The 19,526-nt window shown below is 45.4% G+C and overlaps 1 protein-coding gene across 1 annotated transcript in view; it reads left to right on the top strand.

The window, feature by feature from the left end:
* The first annotated feature begins 12,833 nt into the window (after positions 1–12,833).
* The window catches only part of tango6 (transport and golgi organization 6 homolog (Drosophila)), a 43,619-nt gene continuing 36,926 nt past the window's right edge, over positions 12,834–19,526 (top strand). The window contains exons 1-6 of the mRNA XM_085778356.1: positions 12,834–13,054; positions 13,405–14,048; positions 14,154–14,270; positions 15,582–15,729; positions 15,957–16,063; positions 18,944–19,106. Coding sequence (XP_085634482.1) covers positions 13,003–13,054; positions 13,405–14,048; positions 14,154–14,270; positions 15,582–15,729; positions 15,957–16,063; positions 18,944–19,106 — 1,231 coding nt within the window. The 5' untranslated portion in view covers positions 12,834–13,002. The remainder of the gene's footprint in view (positions 13,055–13,404; positions 14,049–14,153; positions 14,271–15,581; positions 15,730–15,956; positions 16,064–18,943; positions 19,107–19,526) is intronic.

The following is a 19,526-nucleotide window of genomic DNA, read 5'->3' as shown; positions in this document are numbered from 1 at the left end:
AGTTAGCATTAAGCTAGCGGACTTTATGCTTAGTAGTGGTACTGGCTGTGTGTGGTTTGAAGGTTGTTTCAAATAATGTGGGTTTGAGTGATCTTTGATGATTAAATACATATTGCCGCTTAATATGTTTTATGTATGGCATTATTACAGTAGGCTAATGATTAGCCGCTAATCTTCCATTTGGACAGTGACAAATAAAACCTTGAAGCAAGAAGATTTTGTTGGAGAACTGACATTGATAAACAGTAATTCAGTAACGGTTGTAAACCAGTGTAGCCTACGGTTTAGTTTTAACATTTTGCCGTTCAAAAGCAAGCTAAACAAAGTCTTTTCCATCATCACTTCGTATAGCCTACCCTGCTAGAAAAACCAGCATGGAAATGATGCTGGTCTTTGCTGTTTTTGTTTTTTTTAGCAGTAGCCAAAACCCACTTCTTTCTCGGGTCTTTCTTTCGGAAACTCATGGAAATGCAAGTACGGCTGTTTTTGTCTAGAATTTGTACACTGAGGTACGCAGCAGAAGCTTTTATTTTTGGATTCAGCCATTCCGCTTCCGCGACCGGAAGTAGTTTTACCCTGTAACGGAAACCGGAAGTACCTAAACCCGGAAGTCGTGAAATAGGTCGACCGTGACGTTACCCAGGCAGGTCACAAGCACATGCACAATCATAACAACGAAGAAGGATGGAAGGAGCTGAGGCGGTAGCTGCGTTTCTGGTTTGTGTGTTTGTGCACTTGGCGGTTGATTGTAATCCTGCTTTGAGTTTTTTTTTTTTTTTTTTTTTTTTCTTTACTTTTCACGGCATTGTTTTGCGGTATGATGGATCCCCATTGTGTCGAGGTGCGCTGATATGTCCTGATCAATTTTTTAATTTCGCCGCTGTAGACTGTGTTGACAGTTGCTATGTTACTGCTACAGCGTGATGACGTCAGGGGCGCGGGGAATGCTGGGTACGCGTGGTTGTTGTGGGTGTTCATTATGGGCTAATAAAGCTAACGGGTGTTTCACCGTAACGGTCCTCAGTCTCCCTCATTCATGCACATCTACATGGTGTAAGAAGTGAGCCGAACTTAATCTAAGATGGCACAAGGACTCCGCCGGATCGACCCGCTCGTCTTTAACGAGGATATCGCTCACAACTGGGAGAAGTTCAAGCGGGAATGGCACGTAGCAACGCCGGGCTAGCAACGGCTAGTAAGAAAGTGAAAGCCTACACATTTCTCAACCTCGCCGGTCCGGAGGCACTGGATAAATTCGACACGTTTGATTTTGCGGACGACGAAGATCGCGAGGACCCTGCCGTGCTGGTAAAGAAATTTGAGGAACTATGCCTGCCAGTAAAAAACGTAATTATGGACAGACATGCATTCAACACTACTGACCAGAAACAGCACGAGTCAGTCCAGTCATATGTTTCCACGCTGAAAATAATGGCCAAGAAATGTGACTTCGGGACACTGCATGATGAACTGATTAGAGACCGGTTGGTCTGTGGTATTCAAAGTGACGCTGTCCGTACACAGCTGTTGAAAGAAAAGAAACTGACACTAAATTTGGCCATTGAAATCTGCATGCTACATGAACAATCTGAGAAGGGCAACAGAGAACTAAAGAGGGAAGCAGAGGTGTGCACAGTGCAATTCAACCCATGCACAAACTGCGGCGGCCAACACGCACCTGACCGAAACAGGTGTCCAGCTCTCAACAAGCGCTGCAACACATGTGGAAAAATGAACCATTTCTCAAGATGCTGCAGATCGGGCAAATCGTTTGCCGCCAACAGGCCAGGGCAGGTTCCGCCCCCCACTGCACGGCGGGGCAGATACAACCTCAACAAAGCCCTCCTCAGACCACACCACCCGTTGAAAACTGTGGAAGAGGTGATCGCTGACATGCCTGATGCCAAAATGTTCAGCATTCTAGATGCTAAGTGTGGTTTCTGGCAGATGCCGCTCAGCAAAGAGTCCTCAAAACTCACCACCTTCATGACTCCGGTGGGCCGCTATGCTTTCCTACGAATGCCTTATGGCATCACCACGGGGAGTGAAGTTTTCCAAAGGTGCATGGAGCAGCTTTTCGAAGGACAGCCGTGTGCAATTGTGATCGATGACATCTTGGTGTGGGGCCGCTCGAGGGAGGAGCATGATCTACGTCTCCGCCAAGTCATGGACAGGATACGGACTGTCAATCTCAGACTGAACCCTGAGAAGTGCCGTTTCAGGGTCACGGAGGTTGCTTATGTCGGTCACTTGCTCACCAACCAGGGTGTTAAACCCGACCCTGCCAAGACCGCTGCCGTCCGCCTGATTTCCCCGCCGGAGGACAAGCGCAGTCTCCAAAGGTTCCTAGGCATGACCAACTACTTGGCCAAGTTCATACCGGACTACAGTGAGACCACAGCGCCCCTGCGCGAGCTGTTGCGCCAGGATGTAGACTGGTGCTGGCTGGAGCACCACACAGCGGCATTCACCAAACTCAAAGAACTCATCGCAGGTCCTCCAGTGCTGCGGTACTTTGATGTGCACCAACCTGTTGTACTGTCAGCTGACGCCTCGCAGGACGGACTGGGTGCTGTCTGCCTCCAAAACGACAGGCCGGTGGCTTTCGCTTCAAGGGCCCTCACAGAGACTGAGTCACGCTACGCTCAGATCGAGAAAGAGCTCCTGGCCCTTGTCTACGCTTGCACAAAATTCCATCACTACATATATGGACGGGCTGTGACTGTCAAGACTGACCATCAGCCGCTCATTACCATACTAAAAAAGCCACTTCACACAGCCTCTGCACGCATCCAAAGGATGATGCTCCGCCTGCAGCGTTACAACCTCGACGTCATCTACAAGAGGGGCAGGGAGCTCTACGTCGCTGATGCTCTCTCCCGTGCACATCTGCCCTCCACTGACCGGGCTGAGGAAATGGAGGAGTACGAGGTCATGGTGGTGGACATCCTCTCCTCACACAGGGTTGAGGAACTGAAGCGTGAGACGTTGGCTGATCCTGTGTTCTGGCGTCTCTCTGAGGTCGTTGCTGCAGGCTGGCCTGACACATATAGGGAGGTTCCACGTGACCTGAGGCCGTTCTACGCCATGAGAGAGGAACTCACAACCGACAGTGGCTTGCTTCTCCGTGGACAACGGTTCATCATTCCACACTCCCTCCAGCGTTACTACATGCAACAGCTGCACCAGGGCCACCCTGGTCTCGAGGCCACAAAGCGCAGGGCCAAGGAGACACTGTTCTGGCCGACCATCTACAGTGATGTTGAAAGAGAAGTTTCCAGGTGTGCCCCATGTAATGCTCTTAAGCCACACCAGCCTAAAGAGCCCCTTCAGCTTCATGACATCCCTGACCTACCGTGGTCCCTCACTGCAGCAGATGTTTTTGACTGGGAGGGAAAGGAGCATCTTGTGCTTGTTGACTCTTACTCTGGCTGGTTCGAGATAGACCGTCTCCCAGGAACAACCAGTGCCACACTTGTAGCCAAGCTTAAACGCCACTTTGCTACTCACGGAGTGCCACAGCAACTCATGACAGACAATGCTGCTTACTTCACAAGTAGGGAGTTCCAGGAATTTGCTCGCAAGTGGGACTTCTGTCATGTCACCAGCAGTCCCCTGTACCCTCAGTCCAACGGGCTTGCTGAGAGGGCTGTGCGCTCAGCAAAGCACCTGCTGGAGAAATGTGCACGAGATGGAACGGACATAGATGCGGCTCTCCTCAGCCTGCGCAACATGCCCAGGGACAAGCTGCCATCGCCAGCTCAATGCCTGCTTTCTCGGCGCACCAGGGCTTTCATTCCCATGACCAAAGCCAGGTACTCACCCAGAGTAGAAACACAAGTCCAAATGGCCCTGACACAAGCGAGACAGAGAGGAAAAGCCTACTACGACAAGTCAGCTAGGCCGCTGGCTCCACTGCGAGCTGGGCAGACAGTGAGAATGCAGACACAGAGAGGACATGACAGGCTGGCAACAGTGCTAGGAACAGCACCACAACCCAATAGTTACCAGGTCAAGGCTGGAGATGCTACATATATCAGGAACAGACGCCACCTACTTCAGACACCTGAAACCTATGTGTCTGACTCCACGGCAGGGGATCCACCTGCTGTTGCCGCTATCGCACATCCACAAAGCCCACAACATGACAGTGTGGGACCAGCACTGTCACAGGGACAGCGGCCTATGATTGTTACTCGCTCAGGGAGAGCGTCAAGACCCAGCTCTCTCTACAAGGACTTTGTCACAGACCAGCTCTGTGATGTGCAGGCACACTGACATTTGATCCCCCCTCATGTTGCAGCCTGTTCTGGCTGAATGGACTGTTGGACACTCTAAAAACACACACAAAAAAAAAACAGATATGTTACATGTTTTGCATTTACACATTATATGCATAACCCATGTTCATTCTATAATGCTTGGGGTTTCTTTATATGCAAGCCTGTGCTATTTTCTATTATGTGCTCGTTGACATATAACTTAAGAAGGGGGATGTAGACTGTGTTGACAGTTGCTATGTTACTGCTACAGCGTGATGACGTCAGGGGCGCGGAGGAATGCTGGGTACGCGTGGTTGTTGTGGGTGTTCATTATGGGCTAATAAAGCTAACGGGTGTTTCACCATAACGGTCCTCAGTCTCCCTCATTCATGCACATCTACAGCCGCGATGACCCAAACCCCCTCTGAATCTCTTCGGTGCCGTAGACTGCAATCAATGCCTGCACCTCGTCGTCGCTCCATTTACTTCCTGCTGTTTTCTTTTTGTTTACAGCGGTGTCTGCTAGGCTAATGCTCCCCTTCTCCTGGATTTTAAAAATGCCGGTTGTTTTGGTGCTTTCTTGTAGCGTCAGAGTAGTCTGGGCCCGTTGACTCGCTGTTTTGGTAGGAAACGGATCCAGGGCGAGAGAGACAGACCTTTCCGTCAAAATAAAAGTCACCACGTGTGGTGCTTGATCTGAACAGTGCTGCGTTGGTTTATGAATGAGTTCAGTGGAGGGGGAGCTAAACCATGCAGGATTTTAAAGACCAGACAGATGTTCCTATATTTTATGACATCTTCCCAACTCAGAAGCTTGTGTTTGTATAGGATGGTATAGTGATGTGAGCTGTTCGGTTTCTGGGATGTCCCGATCCGATATTGATATCAGATTTATGTCCGATATCAGCCAAAAAAACGAATATCGGATTATATCGGACTGCATCTAAAATCTCCGATATAAACGCTCCGATAAAAGCAGTCCATTACTCCGCTCCAGCACTTCTGTCCCATATGAATAGGTGACTCTGGTTCACACTCCAACACAGTAGGTGGCGATAATGCACCTTAATGTTGGTGCGCCGCCCGCCAGACAAGAAGAGGGGCCGGCTCCAGCATAGAGAGCCTAAGCGGAAGCAGGAAGTAACGGCGCCATGGGACCTCAACTCTGAAAAACTCGCCATTCAAATGAATGAGACTGAAAATTTTATTTCGTGATCCGATTGAATTGCGCCATGAGAAAAAAATATGTCCTCTACCTGTTTAAAACATCACGTTTCATGCCGAGAAATCAGCCGTTTATCGTAAAACGGCAACAGAAGAATGTATTTTGTGTGAAGACCGCTCTACGGACTACAAATCTGTGTCCCACAGAAAATACGTCACCAACTGACACGGAAAAGGGCGGCATTTGGTGTGTGACGTCACCTACGCGACTTGTAGTCTTTCTTCTTACAGATTCTTCTGAATTTTATTCTACAATAGCTTTACAACAAACTGCTGATTTCTCGGGATGAAACGTGATGTTTTAAACAGGTAGAGGACATATTTTTTTCTCATGGCACAATTCAAACGGATCACGAAATAAAATTTTCAGTCCCGTTCATTTGAATGGCGAGTTTTTCAGAGTTGAGGTCCCATGGTGACCGTTACTTCCTGCTTCCGCTTAGGCTCTCTATGCAGAGATCGCATGATCACAACAACAACAGCGTGTGTGCGATTCATCCATGGTGCGATTGTAGCACGGAGAAGTGATGTAGGCTACACACACGTGTACACACACACACACAGACACGGGTGCATGGACAGGTCGCGCTTGCCCGCTAATAAACGACCAGCTGGTCCACATGTTGTGCCGTGTTAACAGGCTAAAGCCAGAATTAAATTAACGATGCTAATTTCTGTTAGCCCGTCTATGGCGTTTTACATTATACGTTAGCATTAAGCTAGCGGGCTTTATGCATTTTGATACTGGCTGTGTGTTTTGAACGTTGTTTCAAACTATGTGGGTTTGATTAAACATATTTGATGCTTAAATATTGCTTTACTCTTTTTATTTTATGTATGCCATTTTTACTGTAGGGCAGGCTATTATGTAATCTTCAATTTGGAGTGACAAATAGGCTAAAACCTTGAAGCAAGAAGATTTTTGCCTTTTGTTTGACATTGATGTACATACAGTAATTCAATAACAGTTGTAAATAAGGTTTATTTTTTTATATTTTACAGTTCAAAACTAAGCTCACTACTGTCTGTCCCATAGAAGAACATGACAGCGGCAGCCTGTCAGTCAGCAACAGGAGGACTCTCCTTTGTATTAGAATTTGAAAAATATATATATAAATAGGCTAATCCTTTTTTTTCCACCACCCCTAATATCGGATCAATATCGGTATCGGGTCGATATTGAAGGCTGCAATATTAGGAAGTGAAAAAGTGTTATCGGGACATCCTTAGTTTCTGGTTCAAGACTTTAAGCCCCTGACACACCGCCACGACGCTTCCCGACGCGTCCCGACGCCGGCGGCTTTGGCCGACGAGTCTGTCGCCTCTCGTCGGGAGAAAGGAAAAAGTGAAACACACTGCCCCGACTGCCAACCAGAGCGACTGAGTGGTGAGGACTCCCCCATAGAAATACAGACCAGGGGAAGCTCTGCTCACTGTTCATTCAAACAAACTAATGCCACTGCCACAGTTAATTTCATCAATGAGACAACATTAATCTCCCCAAAACAATTTAACCAGCCACATTTTAACAGCGCTAAAGCCGAAATTAAAACAGTTTTTAGCAGCTTACTGCTGTGGCTCGGTTGCCGCGAATTGGCGATAGCCGATGCTAATTTCTGTTAGCCCGTCTATGGTGTTTTACATTACACGTTAGTATTAAGCTAGCGGGCTTTATATGCTTAGTTGTGAGCTGTGTGTGTTTTGAACGTTGTTTCAAACTATGTGGGTTTGATTGAACATCTTTGATGTTTAAATATATATTTATATTGCCGCTTAATATATTGCTTTACTCCTCTTTTTATTGTGTATAGCCTACCATTTTTACTGTAGGACAGGCTATGACACCGCTTGTTTGCTGTGGTCACTTCCGTCCCTCCCACACACCGTGCTGATTCGCTTAGGGCACCGCCAATCAGAATCGCTATAGCACACAGCCAATCAGAGTACCCGACGAGTCTACTCTCCCGACGGCCGACGAGTCCCGACTGAGCATGTTCAATCGGCCCCGATGAGATCCGACAAGAGCCGAGGCTCCCCGACAGAGAGGAACACACCAAACAGACGAGCTCCCGACGCCGTCCGACGAGGCCAGACGCCCGACGGTCGGCTCGGTGTGTCCCTGGCTTTAGGGTTTGCTTGCACAGGATTTCCAATGGCTTCAATGTTGAGCCATTGGTTTGTCCCCAAGGGGGCAGTTGTCGGTCTGAGAAGTGAAGCTCACTTCCGCGTTCAAAAATCTGCAATCCCCCCGGCTTCCTCTGGGGGCTGGTACCAGAAGGGAGCATTCTCCATAGACCCCCATGTTAAAATAGCCGACTTTACGTCAGAGACGTTCTAATATGAGGAGACAGACCACTCTGCCCGTTTTGAATGGGGAAAGCTGCGACGCCAAAGATGGCGCATGTCCCGCCCCTTTTCACCAGCAGCCAATCACCTGCGTTGCCAGAGCTGAACTAGGCCAATCATGTTGTTGCACCAGCGCATGCGCACAAGTAGATTTACGACAGACAAACCTACCTGGTGGCAACAACAACACGGCTTTAGCACCGTGTGTACTGTATGTGGTCAGGTTGAACATTTACTCTAAGGTTTTCGGAAAAGTGCAGAGCCACCGGCGACCGGGAGCGGCTCCTCATCCTGGAGGAAAGCTGTTACATTTACCCGCGGAGTTTTAGAGGTTTACTGCCGGCTTGTTAATTTGGCAGCCACATTGGTTGGTCTTAATGAAAAGTGAAGCTTCAGTGTGCTGCTGAACGAAAGAGCTACCTCGGGGCTACGTATACAGAATTCACCTCATTCACATCAATAAGTGTTTTACAATGAACCGATTAGTCCACCTTTTCTTTAATTTAATTTTTGAATGTATAGTTTTGTTCATTTCATTTTTTAACCTAAACATTCAAACTGGGCCCCCTCCCTTGGGGCTAAGCGTTAGCCTCCTGTCCATGATAGCAGCAGCAGCAGCAGTCCACTCCAAAAAAATAAAAAACACAGTCCGGATGAAGCACTGGAGCCGTGGACCGATAGACACCGTCACCATTAATAACGAGAGCCTCTATTGTTTTATTGTACCGAGTACAAGAGGCTTGTTGTGAGCAGAGAAGCTGCTGTTAGCGGCGGATGCTAACCGAAGCTAGAGGCGGATGCTAACCGCTAGTCGAAGTTAGCATCGAGCTAGCGCAGCACAACGCCCCTCATGCTTGTTACCGGTCGAGGCTTTAGTTGTCAGTGATGGTCGGTAATCAGTCCGTGGCTCCAGCGGTTCACTCGGACTGTATTTATTTATTTTAACTGCTGCTGCTGCTGAGACGACATGCTAGCACTCGATAGCATCCGAGACAGCTAACGTTAGTGGGGATCGTGGGAGGGGTGCAGACACAGCCACACACACAACTAGGAGCCCATAGGTGATGATTAAGACGGATTTCATGAAAGTCTAGCGTTTATTTTTGGGCAAAAATCTCCAGACTCAAGCGGATATGTCTCCAGGTAGAGCAGGGCAGACCGGTGTAGGTATGCTCGGGCTGCTGCTAGATCACGGACTCAGCCGTTACAGCCGTACAGTGACGGCGGTGTCGTAAATCCACGCGCATGCGCAGTTGAGTACTCCCTGTGGAAAAATAGCGATTTAAACGTCATTCTGCGGTAAAGTTTATGTTTTTTTGGTTTTTATTTGTATCTTATTTCACTGGCTAGCACGTCTGTATGTTTTTTCCGTCCTGCTATCACGTTAAAGGGTGGATTTGACCACCCCTCCATTCATTTAGATAGGGGTCTGGTCTCCTTGGGGTTTTCGTGGCGTCGCCAAGATGGCCGCCGAGTGGCATATGACTTGCCTAGAAGGACTTTGTTTACGTCCTCAGTAAACATGTTAAAAGCCTGGTACCATTACGTTTTTTGGTCTCAACCGATAGTTTCTACCCCCGCACACACTGAGGGGGGTGAATTTTTTTAAAACTCTACCGTTTTACTGTTATTAGGTTAAAATTCTGGCCAATTAGGGCGCGGAAACGTTGAGTGACAGGTCCGGAGACCGCTGCTTCGAGGTCAGTGGGCGGGTTCTCGGCCGGCTAACGGCCGCACCGCTCCAAATATGGCAAGTCAAATCCAACATGGCGCAGTTCAAACCCCCGTAGTAGCGGCACAAAACAGACAAACCAAAACCAATGGGTGACGTCACGGACACTACGTCCATTCTTTTTACAGTCTATGTTTGTCCCCAGCTTGTGAGGGGGGGCGGCTCTCCATTTCGACACACCTCCACTCCGACACACCGCTGTCCTGAAATACCCCCATTTCGTCAAACATACTGTCTCACTTGCCAGCAATGGCGGAAAGACAGGTAAACTACCGATAGCTTTGTTTAGCTTGTTAAAGCAGAAGTAAGCAGAATGTTTGCGTTAATATAAGTCTTAAATAGTTCTATCTTCCGACGGCAATCACTAGAGTGTTTGGTCCGAAACACGGGTCTGTCAGTCACTCTGCTCTGCTGTAAGCCGAGGAGAAAACTTTCCTTGTATCCTACAACCTTTATCCAATGAGGAGAGAGAACGGGGGACGAGGGCGGGTACTGCTAACTCCATCGGCTGACAGGAAGTTAGCCAAAACCACGGGATTGCTTACTTCTGCTTTAAATCTTGTTGACTTAAAATTATGAACTAACCCGTTGGGGTTGAAAACAGCAACATTTTATCACATTTAGCATCAAACCGTCACTTTTTAACACATTTACAACAATATTTGTGAATGTAAAAATATACTAAATAGTTAAATCTAAATATTAAATGTTGCACCTAAATGTTAATCTAAATACTAAATCTAAATCTAAATGTTAAATCTAAATACTAAATCTAAATCTAAATGTTCAATCTAAATCTAAATCTAAATGTTCAATCTAAATCTAAATCTAAATGTTCAATCTAAATCTTAAATCTAAATCTAAATGTTCCAGGTGAAACTAAATATTTAGCTAATACAAATTCAAAATGCCGGTAACCGGAAGTACCAAAATAAAAGCTGGAGGAGGTAAGAGTGTGTTTAATATAGTGTCAAATAATGAATAAAAAACGATCTTATCTGAAGAAATTGACTCTTGGACATAGAATATAGTGATAATAACTACCTAAAATAACAAACTCGTTTGGAGAGACTTTATTTGACGAGTAGCCTACCTTGAGTTTTTAGTGTCACTTTGTGGGACTTATTTTGACTGATCTGTCGGGAAGCTCTGCCACATATCTTATTATACAATTAGCCAAATGGCACATTCAACGTTACACTAATCAAAAACCACTTTTTCTTATTTTTGAAAATGAAGCCAAACAATACATTAAAGCAGAAGTAAGTGATATATTTGTGTTAATATAAGTCTTAAATAGTTATATCTTCCGACAGCAATCACTTACATAGAGTGTTTGGACCGAAACACGGGTCTCTCAGTCCCTCTGCTCTGCTCTGAGCCGAGGAGAAAACATTTATCGTATCCTACAGTTTTTATCCAATGAGGAGAGAGAACGGCATGCAGGGCTGTGTGTGCAGCCAAGGGACGCCGTGAATGTGGCAACGTAGGGACGAGGACTGTTATGGTGCGTTCAAGGAAACTCGTATTTTTCCGACCGTGAACTCGTACCAGTTCGATCTGGTACGAGTTCACCGGTCGGAAGTTACGAGTGGCCGTTATAGTGACTTTCACCGGTAAAACAGGTCGATAAAACACGAGTGGGTTGCCTGGAACGCTACAAAGTCGTAAATTGTGACTTGAAGCTGCAATTTACGATTTCAAAAGCCTGCCTGGAACGCAGCATTAGCGAAAACGACCGGACCACTTACTTCTGCTTTAAGTAGGCTATGTTAAAAAATCCATCAACATGAAAGCTATAAAAACTTTGAATTTATGTACACTTTACAATGTTTTTGTATGAAAGCTTGTCTCTGCATTGTATTGTCTGTATTGAAACCTGTGGTGGCCCTGAAGTGCAAAACACAACGGCAAATCAGACAACAACGGCAAAAGAGAAAACACAACGGCAAAAGAGAAAACACAACACAAACAGAGAAAACACAACGGCAAAAGAGAAAACACAACACAAAAAGAGAAAACACAACGGCAAAAGAGAAAACACAACACAAACAGAGAAAACACAACACAAAAAGAGAAAACACAACACAAAAAGAGAAAACACAACGGCAAATCAGAAAACACAAAAGCAAAAGAGAAAACACAACACAGAAAGAGAAAACACAACGACATTAACCAAACCGGAAAAGGTAGGTACCCTCGGGCTGGTTTAGGCAAAGACGGTTGGTTTAGGCGTGTGAAGGGAGTGGTTAAGGTTAGGGTAAGATGCAGGGATAGGCTTAGCCTTGCAGAGGCAGCCAATCAGAGGGCGGGTCTTGACGTGGCCATATAGGAAAAAAAGTAGCCTATCGCAAGCGGGACTAGCACAGAGGCCGCTATGTATTGCCCAAAATGTTTTGCTTTTGTGTTTTCTGATTTGCCGTTGTGTTTTCTCTTTTTGTGTTGTGTTTTCTCTTTTTGTGTTGTGTTTTCTCTTTTGCCGTTGTGTTTTCTCTTTTTGTGTTGTGTTTTCTCTTTTTGTGTTGTGTTTTCTCTTTTGCCGTTGTGTTTTCTCTTTTTGTGTTGTGTTTTCTGATTTGCCGTTGTGTTTTCTCTTTTTGTGTTGTGTTTTCTCTTTTGCCGTTGTTGTCTGATTTGCCGTTGTGTTTTGCACTTCAGGGCCACCGTAGAAACCCCCTGGCGATGTTCTGTTGGTGTATTGATTTGTATTGCACCATGTCGCTACCCGATCTGCGACGCTACCCGATCTGTGACAGCCACCTACGGCAACTCCACTTGGACAAACTTAGTTGAATTGACTTAGGATCACTGCCCTATGTGCGTCGCCAGAGACGGTTTATCTTTTTATTTATTTTTTTAAATACTTTATTAGTAATGTAAATTGAGGGTTGGTTGTGGTGGTCTGGATCTTGATGCTCAGAAAACAGGAACACAGGCGGACTTTTAATGTTTACTGTCCTCTTTTCTCGCCGGCCTCATCACCATGACAACCACAAACAATCACAACTACCACTTTAAGCTACCACTTTAAGCATGTACGCAAATCGGGCAGTGCCCAAATGAAGTTTGTCCAAGTGGAGTTGCCGTAGGCAGCTGTCCAAGATGGCGGCCGGTCTGCGCATGCGCATGCGCAGACCAGTTTTGTCACAGATCGGGTAGCGTCGCAAATCGGGTAGTGACACATGTCGATTTAATAAAGTTTCTAAAAAATAAAAAAAAATGGCTACTGGGCGATGCGTGATGACGTCTAATTTCAGCGCCATTTTGAGTTGTAGCAGAGCCAGTCTATTGACAATATTCAATATTAGAAATTTTCTGGTTGTAGCCGTAGCATGAATGTATATTATCATGAGCCGTAGCCATAACACGTTAACAACAAGCACATTCACGGCATGACTAGTTGTAGTCCATATAAACAGGTGTCTGTGTGATGGCGATATGACGGCAGCTATCCTCTCAGCGCTGAATACTCTCACCAAGCCTCTCGGCGGTAAGTGCATCATTGAATAAGATGACTAAAAGGTGGCAGTCCTGAATGTTTCCTTGAATATAGCATGATTGTTGCTGTGGCTGTGTTCAAATACTTGCTTTACTGGTCACTCTTTCACCCGTGTAGCCAAGAGCCTATGTGTTCGCGTCAGTATCAGTCACTCTTCACATTGATATTCATTGTTTCCCTCTGCCATGTAAATCAATCCACTTGTGTAGGTATGTCTGATGGTGCTTGATAAGTTGTTAGGTGACTGCAAAGACAGGAGCACCAGAATTAATATCACTGTATAGAATAATACGTTGAAGACAGCCAGCACTATATGATTTTCCCTGTGTGTCTGTGTGCAGAGGCATCTGATACTCAGTCCTCTCACCAGGAGGCTGTGCTGGCCGGGCTTCGGACCAACAGGGCCGTCCTCCTCCAGCAGCTTCAGTGCGAGAGCAGCCTTCAGGAGGTGAGGAGGCAGAGAGAGGAGGTGGCGGCTCAGGCACAATGGTTCTCCATCCATACAGAGGATGTCACATGGGGCTTTGTGCAGGAGTGCCTCCTGCTGCTTCTCACCTTGGCAAAACACCTCTCTCATGAGCTAGAACTTTTCAAGCAGACCTGCGCTCCCTCTGAAACCAAACGACACACCCCTGAGATGGCTCCACCGTTACCTCCTGATGTTCTCAGTGTCACCCAGCAGAAGACGCTCAGAGCTGCTCTTCAGTTTGTTGTCTCTCTGGGGCTCTGTCCCTACCTCGCCCCTGGAGTGGGTGTGCCACTGGGCTGCAGGTCAGCTTTTGGAGCAATGGTGGAAAAACTTGTCCGTGGTGGACAAGTGTCTGGTGGAGAAATGGACTGCCGCCTTTTTATCACCACAAGTGTCCTGATGAAGTTGGCAGAGCTGTCATCTCTGGCCACATTGGCGTTCACACAGCATCTTGGGGATGTGATGGCAGCACTGTGCCAGCTAGGCTACCAACCACATCAGACAGAGAAGGAGAAGGTAACACGTGTGAATATGGATTTGTTGTTACTCTTTGAGAGATGCATGATCTCTAGAGATAAAATCCATCTGCATTGTTTGATTTTGAAAACCTTTATGATGCAGGGCCTAAGTCCTGAGGAATGTCGAACCTGCAAGGAAGCCCTCAGAGGTCTTCTAGGGAGAGTCTACCAGCCAATCGTCATCAAGGAGCTGCTGATCCTCCAAGGTGCACCCAGACAGGTATAAATGCACCTGTTTAGTGAATATAATATGTCAGGAACAGCTGGAATAAGGGTGATCAAAGTGCATTTTTGTTTTGTATGCATTGTGTTATTGCTGTCTCTCAGTTGGCTAAGTTTCAAGCCAGAACTCTAAAAAAAAAAACATAGGGACTATTTCAAATGAAGCTGAATGCAGTTTAAAGGTGTACAGAAATGGCCGTTTGTCCCGTTTGTCGCGCCGAGTTGTCACGAGCTGCAACACGAGTTTACCCGAGTAAGGAAAATGAATTTGATTGGTCGTTTTCGAGCGGGCGGGATATTCAAAGCTTGGGGCGAGCCCGAGCTCCGTGTGTGTGTGTGTCTCAGACGTTTGAATGACGGATTACGGATCCAATATCAGTGGCTGGTGAATCGTGTACAGGCTGACGTATAATCCATGCGCCTGCGTTATCCAATGCGAAAAAAAAAACTACACTAAAATACACACTTTCATCCCGGATTTACTCAAAAATAGAATTTTGCACAAAGTTTGGCCTACATCGTCTGATAGATGAGTTATTACACTAATTTTATGACCCAGAGTGGGCTCAAATTCAATTTTCTTTTCTGTACACCTTTAATATGAAATGCAAAATAGGGGACTTAATTTTTCCACCTGATGAAATGTATAATCTGTACAGTTTCTGACTTTGCTTTAGATTTGTTTAGATTCTGTTATACTCACTCTCTCTGTTTTTGTTTACATTGGCTCCAGAGAAAACATCTAACCCTCCAGTTGCTAAATATTTTATCTTGTTCATCAGCTAGTTGCTAACTGTTTGTCTGCTGTGTGGTACTGGTAGCATTACACAATACTCATCCTTTTTTCTGACAGCAGCCGCCTGTTGCTGGGGAGAGTATTATTGATGAAAGCAGTAAGATTGAACCAAACCAAAATCCAGATGGTGGAAAAATAAACCAAGAACACAAACATTTGAGCAAAAACCACAAACTCTTTTTGTCACTTCATAACAGACAATTACAATTGTTCTCTTACTATGCAAATGATTTGATTAGAACCGTAATACATTTTTTCTTTGGATATGTTTGATGAATGATTTCAACGTCAAAGAGAAGGTAAAAATTGCATCAGTGTCTTTCAAGAGGAACACTTTGGTGTTGTTATTTGACAAACTTATGCTGGTGTGGATTGCCTCTTATGTAAAATGTTCACAGGCTTACATTGTGAGTGAGAGGAAGATAGCTGGACTGATTTAAATGGAAACATCTGTTCCATCAGTGAGGTGAAAACTGCTGCTGAGATTGTTTACTTTACTGTCCGTCCTTCCAGGCTGGCGCAATGGGATCTGTCAGTGGTCGGAGCAGCCGGGCGGCTCCGGCCTGGCTAAGACGCCTGTGTGGTCAGCTGCTTTCTGAGCGCCTGATGCAGCCAAATGGTGTCCAGGCTGTAGTCAGAGCCATCCTGGAGGGAGGAACAGGTGAGTGGGAGCAGAGCTAATGGAACAAGAAAATACACAAATATTCACATATATCTAAAGAATCCAGTAGTAACAGCACAAAGCAGTACATTTATATTTAATTAGTTCTATTGATTCGTTTTTCTCCTTCACGATCTGTTATATCACTTCATTAATACTTTTTACGTTGTATGTCTTTTTATGCAGTAGAACTTTTATCTGATGTTCCGACTATCTCTTTCCTGTAGGGGGCGAGTCAGACTGGAGGAAATGTGATGGTGTGGCCAGGATCCTGGTGGCCTGCCCTAAACAGTCTGCCTCAGCAGACAGCTACTACAGACAAGTCTGTCCTCAGGTCAGCCTAACACACACACACACACACGCACACACACACGATCTAGGCTGTCTGAGAAATCATGTTACACAGGTGCAGTTTATTAAACAGATTATCTTTCATTCACAGCTGGAGCTTTCCTGTCATTTATGTGGTATTAATAAGTGTTAATATTCAAACAACTGGTGTTCTCCAGGACAAATCAGATGGCTGAAATTAAGTTTCCTTTATCTATAGCCGTGTTTCCACTGCAGGAGTTCCTGGTAAAGGGAGGGGGTAGGAACTTCTACAGGAACCATCCTCTCACTCGGCCCTCTCAGTGGTCGTGTTTCCACTGCAGAGTAGGACCCCGCAACGACGTCATAAGTTTCGATCGCCGCTTAATCGCTGTGCGACAGTTTCGACCGTGACGTCACCCAGGCAGGTCACAAGCACATGCACAAAAATCATAACAACAACGGAGAAGGATGGAAGGAGCTGAGGCGGTAGGCGCGTTTCTGGTTTGTATGTTTGTGCACATGGCGGCTGATTGTAATTCTGCTTGAGTTTTTTTTTTTAACTTTTCACGGCATTGTTTTGCGGCGTGATTCATCCCCAGTGTGTCGAGGTGTGCTGATATTTTCATTTCGCCGCGATGACTCAAACCCCCTCTGAATCTCCTCGGTGCCATAGACTGTGTCGTGGAAATTTTCTGTTGCTGGTGAAGAATGAAATAGAGACTTGCCGGCCGACATGTGTTTATTTCCTTGCAAGAAAAGGTCAATTCATATCCGAGTGATGGTAAAGAAAAGACCAAGATAATGGGGAGACCTAAACATTTATACTTGAGGAACGCCCCCTCAGGTATATTCCACACCCCTTTGTCTGCTGCAGGGGTCAGCCCCCTACTCAGGATATCTTTTCAGGTATTGGCACTGACATCCTGGAGTGTGATTAAGAGGTCTAATCAATGCACTTTAAAATACAAAAGGGTTTGAGTATATCATGAGGTAATGAGAGGTTGGGTGTCTCTGGAACCTGATGCAATTACAAGGTCTAGACATTAGAATACACAAATGGGTGACAAACAAAAGAGGATCTGATACCTTGGAGGGAAAGCAGGGGGTAGGGACGTCACAAGTGATTAAAACAAAGGAATATTCAAATTTACCATTACAACTGCAATCAATGTCTGCACCTCATCGTCGGTCCATTTGTGTACATCTTCCTGCTGTTTTCTTGTTGTTTACAGCGGTGTCTGCTAGGCTAATGCTCCCCTTCTGCTCCCCCTTTTAAAAATGCCGGTTGTTTTGGTGCTTTCTGGTAGCGTCACAGCCTGCTCTAGCTTTAGCCAATCAGTGCCGGGTTAACCTCGAGCCCCACCCAGGAGCTTTTCAGGGCCGAACGGAGTACCTACCCTGGAGTAGGTACTCCGTTGGCCCCCGCCTTATGACACAAATTGATCATTTATATGGTTTTTAAAAAATCAGCTGTGACCAGGTTAATTGAGTCTAATAGCCTTTATCTCAATCACCAAACTATAGGCGCGTTTCCACTGCAGGAACTTGGGGGTAATTTTACGTGATGATCGAGATGGCAATTGAAAACCCCATCTTTTTTTTATTTTTTTTTATTTTTTTTAGAAAGTGTCTATGCTGCCAGAAAACAACAAGAGCATAGAAAAACAAAAAAAAACGCTGCACAACGACCTCGCGGATTGAAACTGTTGCATGTGGCCATCAGAGCCCGGTGGGTCCTGTCTGCAGTGGAGACACGGCCACAGAGAGGGCCGAGTGAGAGGATGGTTCCTGTAGAAGTTCCTACCCCCTCCTTTTACCAGGAACTCCTGCAGTGGAAACTGAAGGACTGAAAGTTCGTAGTTGTAGCTAATGGATAATTCTAGTTCATTAAAATTTAGCTGTTTTGTGGCTAGTTTTGTTTCCACATGGGTAAAAAGATTTAGTCAGATATGTAAAAAAGACAGTTCAGAAAACAAAAACCTATTACCTAATACCTACCCTATAAGAGAAACTGCGCGTTTTCAACATCCATCACATTCACATCACTTCCGGTTCATCTTTAACTTATTGTACTCAAGTAGTTGAGTAGTGAGTGATTAAAGGGGAACTATGCAAGTCCTCTGTTGTTTTGCTAACTCTCCTCCCTGCCATGTGCATTTGTTTACAACGAGAGCTGGGACACCAGGTCGGAGGCTCTGATCTTGCAAAGATGGTTTTCAGCCAAGAGACCCTACTGTAGGTGGAAGGCAGAGAGCCTCCATTCGCTCTCATAACAAATTACATGTCATTTATTAAACCATCACAATTACTGCAAAGCTGTTTAATACATGTTGCATAGGTTCTCTTTGAGTTAAGATAATTTGATTTGGAAAAAACATTGATTTGTCTCAGCAGTTTGCTGAGTTTGACATATTGGAAAGCCAAAGTCAAAACAAACACAAAACACAACGTAAATAAATCAAAAACAAGAAGTAATAAACATGACTTCTGTAGAACACTGAGCGTGGGTCAGATATTGTAAGAATTTGTCTTCAACTTGAAATAGACAAATCACCTCTACCTGAGGCTGTGCATGGATGTTTGATTGACATAAGGAGGGCTGAACAATGAATTTAATATAAATCTTAGTAAGGCCAGGTGCAATACCCAAATGGTTGGAGCTGTAGCTTTTTTGACAAACATAAACTATATCACACACCAGACCATAAATAAGGTGTTGCGATGCTACAGAAATACTGTGGCTTACAAATCATATTCTTCTCAGGTCAAGGAAAATGTTTTTTTTTTGGTACAGACCTGAATAAAAATTGCATGATCAGCCTTTTCTTTCTACTTTTTTATGATTTTGTTTTCATACAGGTCAGCCCTAATTTCAAGTGGTTGTTTTGTGCATGTTTTGTAGATCCTCAACCTCCTGCACTTCAAAGACAAGCTAACAGCCCAGCAGTTTCAACGAGTGGCCACCAGGGCGGCGCTCTCCATTGTGCAGGAGAAGCCTGGCTTTGCACAACAGTACCTGCTGGTTCCTCTGCTCGCACCTCTGCAGCGCTGCACCACTGCCTCCAGTCAGTGAAGTGGCATGTTGTTGATACGTGTTTGATGTTAACATTCAAAGTATTTTCAGCTCTTCCTGTGTAGATGATGACGTGTGTTTAATTAACTCTTTAATGTACTGTGGGGTACACAAGGGGTCATGCTCTTACTTTGCTGTGGTCTGATTATTTTGAGATTATTAGTTAATCGTTTAAACTGCATGTTCATTCTAGTTTTCACATGCTTAAATCATTTATTTATTATAGCCAAAAATGCACATATTCACATATTCTCCCAGACAGGCCGTTGAGCGTACACATTATGGACAAGGCGTGTTTATTTCTGTCAGGAGAACAGACGGTAATTGTTGTGCTGTTTGTTCTGCAAGGTATCATCACCTCATCACAAAACCAGCAGGTAGTTGGTAAGTCCGATCCCAGCGGTGCTGAACA

This window comes from Trachurus japonicus, chromosome 6 (assembly GCF_045865225.1).
Source record: "Trachurus japonicus isolate A0001 chromosome 6, Traja_1.0".
Taxonomy (NCBI): Eukaryota; Metazoa; Chordata; class Actinopteri; order Carangiformes; family Carangidae; genus Trachurus; species Trachurus japonicus.
The sequence above is the reverse complement of the archived record's forward strand: the minus strand, read 5'-3'. Positions and strand labels throughout refer to the sequence as shown.